The sequence below is a fragment of the Paroedura picta genome, chromosome 18 (genome assembly GCF_049243985.1).
Source record: "Paroedura picta isolate Pp20150507F chromosome 18, Ppicta_v3.0, whole genome shotgun sequence".
In the NCBI taxonomy this organism is placed as follows: Eukaryota; Metazoa; Chordata; class Lepidosauria; order Squamata; family Gekkonidae; genus Paroedura; species Paroedura picta.
In genome coordinates, this window is record NC_135386.1 from 14,040,012 (window position 1) to 14,053,103 (window position 13,092).

General features: G+C 48.2%; 1 protein-coding gene across 1 annotated transcript in view; it reads left to right on the forward strand.

Moving 5' to 3' along the window:
• PCSK6 (proprotein convertase subtilisin/kexin type 6) overlaps positions 1-13,092 on the forward strand; it is a 91,899-nt gene that overhangs the window by 34,521 nt on the left and 44,286 nt on the right. Inside the window, exons 7-10 of the mRNA XM_077317465.1 lie at positions 4,988-5,160; positions 6,361-6,573; positions 8,019-8,119; positions 12,517-12,620. Coding sequence (XP_077173580.1) covers positions 4,988-5,160; positions 6,361-6,573; positions 8,019-8,119; positions 12,517-12,620 — 591 coding nt within the window. The remainder of the gene's footprint in view (positions 1-4,987; positions 5,161-6,360; positions 6,574-8,018; positions 8,120-12,516; positions 12,621-13,092) is intronic.

Below are 13,092 nucleotides of genomic sequence, written 5' to 3' on the forward strand. Positions count from 1 at the left end.
TGTGGTCAGAGGAAGCAGACAGCAAGTGACAGAGAGCTGGCATAGTGGTTAGACCAGAGATCTCCACCCTTTTTGAGTCAGTGGACACCTATAGAATTCTGACACAGGGAGAGCGGCCACAAATACAAAATGGCTGCCACGGGAGGTGAAGCCAACCACAAAATGACATGGGTGCCTTTTAAAATATTTACTTACCCACATCTGATGTTCCCAAAAGCAATGCTTTTTTCAGTATGCATGGCCAATGTGATTTCTAGCGACCAGTCAGAAGCTTGCTGGTCAAAAACCCCACCTGGCCCCACCCCATTTCTAAAAACAGGAAAGGTGTTGGTAGATGCCAAGATACCCATGGCCAGCACCATGCCCCCCCCCCCAGATTAGAGCATTAACTAGAATCGGGAAGACTTGAGTTCGAGTGCCCACTCTGCCATGGAAGCCCACTGGGTGACTTTGGGTTGGCTGCCATCTTTCAGCCTCAACTACCTCACAGAATTCTTATAGAAGAGAAGAAAAAAAGTAGCCAGCTTGTGTCATGGTTAAGAGCAGTGGAAAGCTGGGTTTGATTCCCCACTCCTCCTTTACATGCAGCCAGCTGGGTGACCTTGGGCCAGTCCCAGAGCTTTCTCAGTCCCACCTCCCTCACAGGGTGTCTGTGATGGGGAGAGAAAAGGGAAGGCAATTGTAAGCCCCTTTGAGACTCCCTCTTGTAGAGAAAAGTGGCATAGAAGAACCAACCCTTCTTCTAGAGAAGCTTTCTTACCTTTCTTCCTCTTAAGGAGTCCTAAAGCAGTTTACACCTGCCTTTCTTGTCCTCTCCCCACAATAGTCCCCTTGTGAGGGAGGTGGGGATGAGGGAGAACTGGGACAGGCCCAAAGGTCACCCGCAGAATTCATGGGGAGGAAGAGGGGGGAATCAAACCCAGTTCTCCACATTAAAGCCCGCCGCTCATAGCCACTGCACCACACTGGCTGGTTGCGAGGGGGGAATGGAGGGAAAGAGAATTGACCTAAGCTTCTTTGGGCCCCCGGTGGGGAGAAAGGTGGGGCGTACATCCATAAAATAAATGGTACACTCACCAGGAGTCAGTGGGAATGGCTAAAAACCCAAAGCAAGGGAGAGCAAGCTCTGCTCGGTGGGGAGTCCCGTCTATCAGACTCTGGAAATGGCAATCTAATTTTTCCCCTCGCAGCTCTTTCATTGTTCTCCCATTTCCTTCCCTTCTTTGCTGAGGGCAAAATACATTTACTGCTCAATAAACAGAAAGAGGAACGCCAGACCATCTTTCTTCTTTTCCACCGGCTCTTTAAAGCCATCCACCAACGGAGGCTTTTTATTGCTTACACTGTGGGAAATGGCTGATTTATTCCGTCTCCTTCCCATCTCCTCTCTTTAACCTCTACTTCTGTCTGACAAACCGTAGATTCCCCTGCAATTGTGCTTCTGTGAGGCTTTGATGACTGGCTGGGCTAACAACATCAGATGCAATGTGGTCATGGAGTTAAGGGGATGTGTTTTTCTCTGTCTTATATGCACGGCCCTGTTTGCTTTATTAAGGCTGGTAGAAAGCCGTCTGAGGAATGGTTCAGACAGTGGGAGATATGTCTGAGAACTACAAAGCAGGCTCAGAGTAGAATATAGGACTGGAGCTACCATTAACAACAAAATGTTCCATTTGATTTAAGTAGTGTGTAGTCTTCAACAGTGTCAGACCCAGGTTCAGATCTCCGCTCAGCCATGACAGGGTGACTCTGAGCCAGTCGCTGTGCCTCTGCCTCACAGGGTTGTTGTGACCTGCATAGGGGAGGACAGGATAGAAAGCTGTTTCTTGGTCTCTGTCTGGGAGAAAAGCAGGCTGTAAATTTTTCTAAATAACCACGTCTCTCTTTAAAAACTTCTCCCATAAACAGGTAAACAGGCAACTGTAGAATTATCCATGTGAGCCTGTTTGGAGTTAAGTTAAAGTCTGGGGGCACCTGCAATATTAACAAAATTTATTCCAGAACATTTCATGAATCAGAGCTCATTTAAAAAGTGAGTCACGTTAGAAAGCACCCTTGCCAAGTTTTGAAGCTGTGGGTGCCAGGGCTGGTCACACTCTGCAGCATGCAAGAAACATCCGTGGATTGAGTTAAATGATCCAGGAAGCAAACTGTTCAGGTAGCTGCATTTATTGTGTACCTCACTTTTTAGTGTATCGCTTTGCACCTTGCATTCTAGCCGCCAGCAATTGGGGCAGCCCTTGCTACGACTGAAGCGATAAGTAGGACTTAAAGGGAGGGGAATGCTTTGCCAAAGAGATCACAGGCGTTCAGCAGTTGTTCTCTTGGAAGGGTTGGATGGATGCCTGGTGCCTAAACACTAGTTCTCACCCCAGGTGTTCAGAACTAGGACTTTCAGCTTGGCTGAATAGGGGTAATTTGTCATTGCCTCTCTTTGATCTTCCATAGTGATGTCCGAGTCGTAACCAGAGCTGACCCTGCTTAGCTTCTGAGAAGATCAGACTAGCCTTGGCCATCCAGGTCCAGGCTCAAAGTGGCTTACAATGCAAAAATAAATGCAAACAAATCCAAGCATCAAGAAAAGAGCAAGTAGCTCCAGTAGCACCTTAAACATTTGTGGCAGGGTATACCAAGAAGAGATGAGAAGATTTCTTACTGAAAAGCAAGCATAGCAGCTTACAATCACCTTTCAACTCTTCTTCTTCTTCCCTGCAACAGACACCTGGTGAGGTAGATGAGGCCGAGAGAGCTCTGAGAGAACTGTTACTGGCCCAGGGTCACCAGTAGCATAGGATGGAGTGGGGAATAAAACCTGGCTTTCCAGATTAAGCAGTACACTACACTGACTCTGTTGTTGTTGTTGTTGTTAGGTGCGAAGTCATGTCCGACCCATTACAACCCCATGGACAATGATCCTCCAGGCCTTCCTGTCCTATACCATTCCCCGGAGTCCATTTAAGTTCACACCGACTGCTTCAGTGACTCCATCCAGCCACCTCATTCTCTGTCGTCCCCTTCTTCTTTTGCCCTCAGTCGCTCCCAGCATTAGGCTCTTCTCCAGGGAGTCCTTCCTTCTCATGAGGTGTCCAAAGTATTTGAGTTTCATCTTCAGGCTCTGGCCTTCTAAGGAGCAGTCTACTGACTGTACAACTGTCCAAAGTCATAGAATAGAAAGGTCATTTCATATTGCTGCACAAAATTGTGTGATGAGGAAGCACACTCTGGCAGCAATCTCAGCTGCAAACGTTCGGGAAAGCACTGGTGAAAAACCAGTTCTCTGCAAGAAGGGACAACGTTAGAAAGGAAATCTGTTTAAGTTGACTTCTGCCCACAATGCAGCTGTAGCCATAACGAAATTGCTCAGCTTTTCTTGTTGTCCTGTAGGGATTCTTTAAAGGGAAAATATATGCAAAGATATATGCTTGCTTTTTTATGTTTTGTAGAGAGAGGCTGTTGCACGTGGCTATATTGGAAACTAAAATTATGGTCTGCCACCCACAGCCATGCTCTGAACTGTGATAAATGATCCACCCAGCCTCTTTGCCAAGGGATGAGTCAGGCCTCCAGAAATTTTTGAGATTGGCTCTCATGCTGCTGGGACTTTATAGATTATTTTCAAGGTTGGGCTCTCTTTTTTATTTTTATTTTCAGTTTTGTCTTCCCTATTTCCTCTGCGCTTGCTTTGTATTATTATTATTAAAAAAAATTCTCGACTGCAAGAAAGAGTGGGCAGAATCCAACAAGAACAGCTGCTAAATGAATCCCATTCATTTTGGTCAGTCTTGTGCATCTCGTGAAGCTAGATGTTTGCCTCTTCTTCTTCGGGACACAGCTGGGGATTGCTCGATGTTTTCAAACTCAACCTAGGAGGTTGAGACACTGTCGATAATCTAAAATCTAAACAGTAACTGCTTGACCGCCCTGTAGGCTTTGATATCTTAATGTAGCAATGAATATTTTACTTTTTATAAAAGTCAGAATTATTTGGAAAAACAAACCCATTAATTTGGCCTTGGTTCCACTGCACTGCAGATTTGGCCCAATCCGCATTTTTGTCTTGGTGATTCATGCTTCTGTATTGGACTGCTGCAGGGCGGTCTATTTAGGGCTCTCACTTGAAGACTGTTCAGATAACGACAGCAGGCAGAGAGTTCTGAGGCTCACCTTTTTTGATTAAGGTGAGCCAAAGAGTACTTATTACCCCAACTGGCTCTGGTTTTCAATTACTTGGAAGAATCATAGAATCATAGAGTTGGACGGGACTTCCAGGGTCATCTAGGCCAACCCCCCCTGCACTATGTCCATGTGTTGTATTGCAGGGGTAGTCAACCTGTGGTCCTCCAGATGTCCGTGGACTACAATTCCCATAAGCCCCTGCCAGCATTTGCTGGCAGGGGCTCATGGGAACTGTAGTCCATGGACATCTGGAGGACCACAGGTTGACTACCCCTGCTGTATTGAACTGTAGCCTAGCAGAAGTCAGGAGCCAAAACTGGTCCATTAGAGTCCTCCCTGGCTTTTGTTCTTAATTCACATTGCTCCAGCACAGATAGAGCTCTGTTCACCTACATGTTGGACCCTTGACTTCCTGCTCACCTCCGGACTGCCAGATTTGGCACTTGAGAGGGGTGGGATGCTGGTAAGTTTGGACGCAGGGGGCCCAAAAGTTTGGAAGAAAAACTCAGACAAAACCTGTAATTCAAAGAAGCTTCACATTGCTTCTTCTGCAGGACCGACAAAACCAACTGCAGCCGAATTATGGGGAGGGAAGGGTGGCCTACAGAAGTTGGCAACCCTCATTCCAAGCATACTTAAGGCATCTTCTCTTTGCATACGGCCGTCGGCGATGCACACGGCATTTCATTCCTCACGAGCGTTTCAGAACAAGAGCCCTGGACTGCTGTCCTTCAGCTCTTCCACCGCAGTCCCTAAAGACTCAGATCTCCTGTGTTTTTGTTCCCCCTTCTTTGGATGTGTTTGCTGTTAGGTATCCGCATGTTAGACGGTGACGTCACAGACATTGTAGAAGCGAGAGCGATCGGAGTCCGGCCGGAATACATTCACATCTACAGCGCCAGCTGGGGGCCGGACGACGATGGCCGGACGGTGGACGGGCCTGGCCCTTTGGCCAAGCAGGCGTTTGAGCAGGGCATTAAGAAGGTAGGGGAGACCGATCAAGGCTTAGCTGGCATAAGGAGTTTTGCATAGGGGACTTTGGGCACAGCTACGCAGGAGCCAGCTACGGCCTTCTCCTGGGTCCTTGCAGCTGGTGCGGCTTTGTTTCTACCCAGCTGGAAGCCCTGAGGTAAATTTGCAGGCCCTGTGGAAAACCAGCTTCTGGGGAGGGTGACTCTGAATGGGGAAGTGGTGAGGGAAAGGGGGTGCTTATCCCTCTCCTCGCTCACTGGTTTTCTACTCCAAATTGCCTCCCGGGCTGCTTTTTCCCACCCTGCCTCCTTGAGGGGCAGGTTTGAAATAGGGATGTGGCGCTTCGGCTCGGCTTGGAAGCCTCGACAACCCCTGAAGCCTGAGGCGGCATACAGGAGGCCAGTGCCACAGTGCGGAGAGGACAGGAGGAGCAGTGGCAGCAGTGGGGTGCCAGCCCCACACAGGTGCAGAGCTCTGTGCCTGCATGCGGCTACCCACTGGTGCGCTGCCACTGCCCCTCCTCTCTGCACCATGGCGTTGGCCTCCTACATGCTGCCTCGGGTTTCGGTGATTGCCGAGGTGGCCAAACCAAGGCGCACAACCTTAGTTCAAATGTTTGTTTCCTTTTCACTTTTTTGGGTCAAAAATGGATGCCATTAAATGGTGTGGGGCTTGAAGACTTTGCTGTTGGAATGATAAGGCCATTTTGGGTTAAATGTTGGGAGGGGGGATCCTGGCTCTGCTGACCCCGGTGAAGGAGCAACATACCCCTGCCCCTCTGAACTTTGTCCCCATCATTAGATCAATAGCTGGCCAACCCAGGGGCTTCATGGTCCCTGCCCAGCACCTGCGGTTGTGTGTGGCACCTCACTTAAGCAGAAAGGATTTTGAGGTCAAATCTGGGCATGCACAATCCAAAATCCCAGCCTGCGGTTTTGCTTCTGCTTTTGATTTCATTTGATCTGAAGACATTGCCAGGCAGTGAGTCTGACAAGGCACGCTTTATTTATTTATTATTTTCTTATTTGCGTAAAACATTTGGAGACTTGCATCTGGTTGCCAGATCTCCCCAGCTACTGCTGTGCTCTTCCAAACCTTATCCGTGAAAATCTGTTCAGAGGCCAGAGGGGGAAATCTGACTGGCCGGCCTTGACCCAGAATTAGTTCCCTCGTGTAACCTCCCCCCCTCTTTTTTTTTGGATAAACACTTAGGGCCGTAAAGGGCGGGGCTCTATTTTTGTCTGGGCCTCTGGGAACGGCGGCAGAGAAGGGGACCACTGCTCTTGTGACGGATACACCAACAGCATCTACACGGTCTCCGTCAGCAGCACCACCGAGAATGGCAACAAGCCGTGGTACTTGGAGGAATGTGCGTCCACCCTTGCAACAACCTACAGCAGCGGGGCTTTCTATGAGCGCCAGATTGTAAGTCGACGCTCTAGGCTGTTTAACTTGTCTGCCTGTTGTGGCTGGGGCAGTCTGCTTGTTGGTTTGTTTGTTTGTTTATAGATTTCTTTCCTTCCTCACTCAGCAGTGCTGGCTCACAGCAGGTTACGGTTAAAACCCCAAGTGCTATAAAACCTCACAGTTAAAATGCATATAATAAATAGCTAACAGTGGTGGAATAAGCCCCCCCTCCCAGTTCCCACCCTCCACAAAATCCTGGTCAGCCAGCCTATATCTGCGGCAGTGGCTGATGCCAATCCCCTAACAAAGGGAGGGGGACCCAGGATCTTCTGGCCCTAACCTCGGCCAAAAACCTGGTGGAAGAGCTCCATCTTACAGGCCCTGCAGAACTGTGACAGCTCTGTATGGGCTCTCTGATCCTCTTGGAGCTCATTCCACCAGGTGGGGACCAGGGCCGAAAAGGGCCAGAGACCACCAACCTATTTATGCTCTCTGAGCAGAGAGCTTTGCGTGGGGGCATAAGGAGACAGACGGTCCCTCTGAAATGCAGATGGCCATGAAGGTAAATACCAAAACCTTGAACTTGACCCAGAACACCAATGCAATTGTACCCAAATCCAGATTTAGGATGTGGATCTTCCAGTTTGAGCTCTCCCCACCCCTCACTGTCTAGCACCGCAGCAAGGACTTTGGCTGGAAATGCAGCAGTTTGAAAACCCATTTCTGTAGTTCAGGCTATTCCCCGTTTAATATCAGGCCTGTGTAATCCAGAGACTTCATGCTCCTTTCCAATTGCACGGGCATTTGTGGCCAATCACTTATTCTACAGGGACTCAGTTATGTTCCACACTCACCGTCACTCAGCCCCTGTGGATCCTTTTTTAATTATCAGTTTGTTTTTAATGTAAGGACTTTCTAGACGAGGCTGAGTCAGGCAGCAATTATTTATCGGAAATGTTAATAGCTTATTTCCTTTTTATGACTAAATGGCACACAATGTAAACAGAAAGATTGCAATATAATAACCTTTAAAAGGCTCTTGCATTCAATAGCAGAACAGCTGTGCACACAGAGGATGTAATAGTTAGAAGTGCAGGCTTCTAGTCTGGGGAGCCAGGTTTGATTCCCCGCTCCTCCTCCACATGCAGCCAGCTGGGTGACCTTGGGCTTGCCACAGCCCTGATAAAGCTGTTCTGACCAAGCAGGAATATCAGGGCTCTCTCAGCCTCACCCACCTCACAAGGGTGTCTGTTGTGGGGAGAGGAAGGGAAGGTGACTGTAAGCTGCTTTGAGACTCCTTTGGGTAGAGAAAAGTGGCATCTAAGAACCAACTCTTCTTGTTCAGTAATATCAGGGCTCTCTCAGCCTCAGCCTGTGGGGAGAGGAAAGGGAATGTCTAATGTTTAGCTTGCCTGCTGGGCCTTTATCTGCCGCGTAACGGTCATATCCACATTTCTCATTAGGTTACCACAGACCTGCGGAAGCGCTGCACAGACGGCCACACCGGGACCTCCGTGTCTGCCCCCATGGTGGCAGGAATCATTGCTTTGGCTCTGGAGGCCAAGTAAGGGTTTTTTTCTACCATAAATGGGTTTCTGGGAATCCTTTCAGAGGGGGACTCATGCTGGTTTGCAGTAGAACAGAGGCGGCCCAACTGTGGGTCTCCGATGTCCGTGTACTACTCGAATCTTGGTTTCTGGGTGAAGCAGGCAGGAGGAGAAAGGAAGGATTGGAGTGCTGTGTTTTTCCAACTTCTTTCCTGCCTGTTGTGGGATATCTGCACTTCTGCTGTAATTTGGGGGTGCGTATCTGTGTTGTGCTTCTGGTGGGCTTTGTGGATACCTGGTAAGGCTGTTCTCACCAGGTGATGCCCCAAATTATCCTGCAGTGCTCTCATCGACCTATCAAACCTAATCTCATTCATTCTGCCCTTTCGCCAAGGAGCCAGAGCAGTTTAAAAAGTTTGTATTGGATCCTGGAGAGGTTTACTGGAAGCTGCCTTGAGCCCAAAGTAAAGGTGGGGGTATAAGTGTTGTAATAAACATCTGTAATAAATTAAATGGACTTTGGGGAATGGTAGAGGACAGGAAGGCCTGGAGGATCATTGTCCATGGGGTCGCAATGGGTCGGACACGACTTCGCACCTAACAACAATAACAACAACAACAACAACAAAGTAGCTATGCCCTGATCTGGACGGACCAGACTACTTTGATCTCATCTGATCACAGAAGCTAAGCAGAGTTGGCCCTGGTTAGTATGCGAATGGGAAACGACCAAGGAATTCCAGGGTTGTGATGAAGACATCTTTCAATGTCTCTTGCCTGTAAAACCCTAAGGGGTCACGCTAAGTTGGTTGTGATTTGGTGACACCTTATACACACACAGTAAAACTGCTACAACTCAAATGTATTCAGCTTGATTTACCATGGGGCCAAAGAGATGTTGTTTGCAACCACAGTTTTTTTTAGGGTTGGTTCATGTTCTTTGGCTCTGGAACAGAGATTTTTCCATACTCTCTGCCCCAACCTACCAAATAGGGGATGCCTTAGGGCAGTGGTCCCCAACCTGCGGGCCGCAGCCTGGTGCCGGGCCGCGAAGGCCATGGCGCCGGGCTGCGGCTCCCTCTCCCCGCCCCTCTCGCAGTAAAAAACTTCCCAGGCCGCAAGCTTGCAGCCCAGGAAGCTTCTTACTGTGGGAGGGCGGGGAGAGGGAATCAGGGCCACGCCGCGCACTGCGCACGCACAGCCAAAATTGCTCATGCGCGGCACTTTTGTGCATGCGCGAAAGTGCCGCACATGCGTGATTTGGCCGCACATGGCGCATGCGTGCATGCGCGGCCCGCCCCGCGCATGTGTGATCCGCGGGCGGGGCAGTTACCCTGCCAGTCCCCAGCTTCAGAAAGGTTGGGGACCACTGCCTTAGGGTGGATTTCCGCAAGATTGGAGAATCCCAAGGCTTACTTAGTTGTTTAAAATGTTTCTTGCCCTGCCTTTCTCCTGGACACATTAAAAACTCCCGTGGGGCTGTATTGACTCATAAGAGCGCACTTATTTATCTAAAACATTTATGTACCACCTTTTCACCCAAATAGTCTCCAAGGAGGCGAAGGTAGCGAAAACTCTGCCAGATCTAACCTGTTCAGCCTCCCAAAGTCAGCCAGGATGTCCCTAGAAATCCAGCACAGCATAAAGGCCAAGCCATGTTATTTCACTCGCAGCTGTTTAAAAATATGCCGTTCTGTTGGTTCATTTGCCCCCAGGCTCCTATCGCCCCAGTGAGTATGTCAGAAGGAAGACTTTGGGACTTTTGCCTCCCTACTGTCGTGTCCCCACCAGAGTAATAGCAACCCAGAGAAACCCATTTAACGATTACAAGTCGCAGTGGCTGAAAAGCCAAAACGTTCAGCGTCTTTCTCTATCTAAACTCTTGTCTTCCGCTAAGGAGATGGCAAATTTACAGGCCATCGCTAAACATCCTCCATTTATTTCTCCTTTCCAAATGTTGCAGCCCGTTCTGTTTTTTACAGCGGGGAAGCAGACAACGAACTCTGAGCGCAAGCGTCAGACCGCCTTTAGTCCACCCATGCTGTGAGGGCTGCACCCGTCACTAATGTCTTGCTGGCTGCTGTGCGTTCACAGTGGCAGAGACCGTTAGCTTGCTTGGTTCTCGTGGATGAGGCTTTCCCCACGCATTCGCTTCCCTCATCCCCAGGCCATGCTCTGAGATAAATTAGCTCTGTTCTGAAACTCGGCGTGGTGTGAACACAGCTGGAAGAGAAGCCTTTGTTACAAATCCAATAAATTTGGGAATTGTTTCGTTCTCGGTATAAAACATGCCATTACGTACGTGGGATCAAGCACGTTCAACGATGTTGAGTGGTCTCCCGCTTTTATTTTGTGGCCAGAAAGGAAATTAATTCAAATTTTCGATGCTCAGAGCTTCATTATAATTAGAAATTAGGTGTTAGGGAGGCATCAAGGGACACCTGCGAAGAAAAAAGATAAGAGAATGCAAAAGCTTTGAATTACAATCCTACTAAATATTCTGGTTTTGCAAAAAGCTATCAGAGGTGAATATGTTGGCTGTGCTGTCTTCAGAGCAGCTAAAAATATTAAACCGCCCTGAGCCTTCAGGAAAGGCGGTATATAAATATAATAAATAAATATAATAAATAATAAATCTAACATAGGGGTGTATGTGGGAATCTTTATACACCTGAGAACTATGGTAGTGGCTAGAGTGTTATATTAGGATCTCAGAGCCCCAGGTTCAAGTCCTCACACTCCTATGGAACCCTGATAGGGGACACACTCTCAGCATAACCTACCTTGCAGGATTGTTGTTGTGAGGGTAGGATGGAGAGGAGAACTATGTCAAAAGTTACTTTGATTAGGTAGCAGAACATGATAAAGATAGAAATCAATCATTATTCCTTTCTCTGAAATGATATTCACCTGCAACTAGAGACAAGGGACCAAGCCCTATGAAGATAGATTGAGGGACTTGGGAATGTTCAGCCTGGAGAAAAAGAGGTTGAGAGGGGACATGATAGCCCTCTTTAAGTATTTGAAAGGTTGTCACTTGGAGGAGGGCAGGATGCTGTTCCCATTGGCTGCAGAGGAAAGGACATGCTGTAATGGGTTTAAACTACAAGTACAATGATATAGGCTAGATATCAGGAAAAAAAATTTCAGAGTAGTTCAGCAGTGGAATAGGCTGCCTAAGGAGGTGGTGAGCTCCCGCTCACTGGTGGTCTTCAAGCAAAGGTTGGATACACACTTTTCTTGGATGCTTTAGGATGCTTTGGGCTGATCCTGCGTTGAGCAGGGGGTTGGACTAGATGGCCTGTATGGCCCCTTCCAACTCTATGATTCTATGATTCTACAATTAGCTCAAACTGAGCTTTTTTTTAATGTGGCACCTTCAAGCCCGGTCTTCATGCGTAACAAAATGAGGTGGTTAAGAGAGCCAGTGTGGTGTAGTGGTTAGGAGCAGGGATTTCTAATCTGGCAAGACAGGTTTGATTCCCTACTTCTCCTCCACATAAAGCTGTTCTGACCAAGCAGTGATATCAGGGCTCTCTCGGCCTCACCTCCCTCACAGGATGTCTGTTGTGGGGAGGAATGGGAAGGCGACTGTAAGCCGCTTTGAGACTCCTTCAGGTAGAGAAAAGTGGCATATAAGAACCAACTTTTCTTCTTCCTCTTCTTCTAAGCCTAGAGCTGGAAGGGGCCATCCAGGCCATCTAGTCTATCCCACTGCTCAATTCAGGATCAGCCTCAAACATTGGTTCTTGTATTGTAAAAGATGAGTTGAAGCTGCAGTTGAGGGATGACATTTTTCTAATGCTCCCCTACATTAAAAAAAAACCCTTGCAAGTAGAAATCCAACAGGTCAGTGATGTTCCATGTTTATGTTTCAGGAAGATTTTTTTCATAAACACAAGAAACTGGCCTCTACCTACAGGCTTAGCCACTCATCCTGTCCCACATGTGGTTCCTTTTATGCACCTTGTTGCAATCCTTACAATAGCCTAACTAATAAGATGGGACCAGGATTATTATTCCTATGTAAAGAAGGCCTGACGTTTAGGGCAAATAGCTTTCCTAAAGCTCCTGGCAGAGGTGTGATTTGAACTGGGGACCTCCCAGCTTGCGGTGCATTTCCTAAGCTGATACATCTTCCTAAGCACTGAAGTCTGTGGATACGGGAAGGTATATCTCAGCTTAGGAATGCTCTGTGAGTCACTTAGTCATTGAAGAGGCCTTTGAATCCAGTTCTCGACTTGAAATGCTTTTCATGAAACTGCGATCGTGACCAAACCCCCCAAGTGGTGACCACGCTTAAGGCTTTTTCTCCTGGGCATTGTTCCTTTGGGGGGGCTGTTTCAAAGTCCCATCTACGATTTGCTGCCAAAGACTCATTTTAACCCGCCTGCCTTTCTCCCATTATGTGTAGCCCTTTGCTAACCTGGCGTGACGTTCAACACTTGCTGGTTAAAACATCTAGACCGGTCCATCTCTTAGCCCCAGACTGGAAAACGAATGGCGCTGGACGGAAAGGTAAGGACGTTTTTAAGCGGAGGCTAGATAGTCATCTGAGCGAAATGCTGATTTTATGAATTCAGGCCGATGGTGTGTTAGTGGGCAGGAAGGGATGTGCCAGTGTTTGTCTCTTGTGGCCCTTCCTTGCATGCCCAAGGAATTGCTGATCTGTGGGAGGGTAGGTGAATGTCCTCCAGGCCAGGCTGAATGTCCACTGTTGCGTCCTGGCTGAAACTCTGTGTCCACAAGGCCTACGAGGTTCGAGGACTGCATGCACCATTGATAGCATCAGCACATTGCCCCATGGCAGCAGCAGCAGCGTTTACCACCAGAGACTTGGTGGAAGAGATTTGCAGTGACCTGGTCCTCCTTTCCCACCTTTGCACGGCACTATTAGATGGACCAGGGGGAAAGAGAGTGAAGGAAATAAATCTGTCAAAATAAATCTGTCAAAACGGCTGTCCGCTTGAATCTACCTCCAAGATGCTGC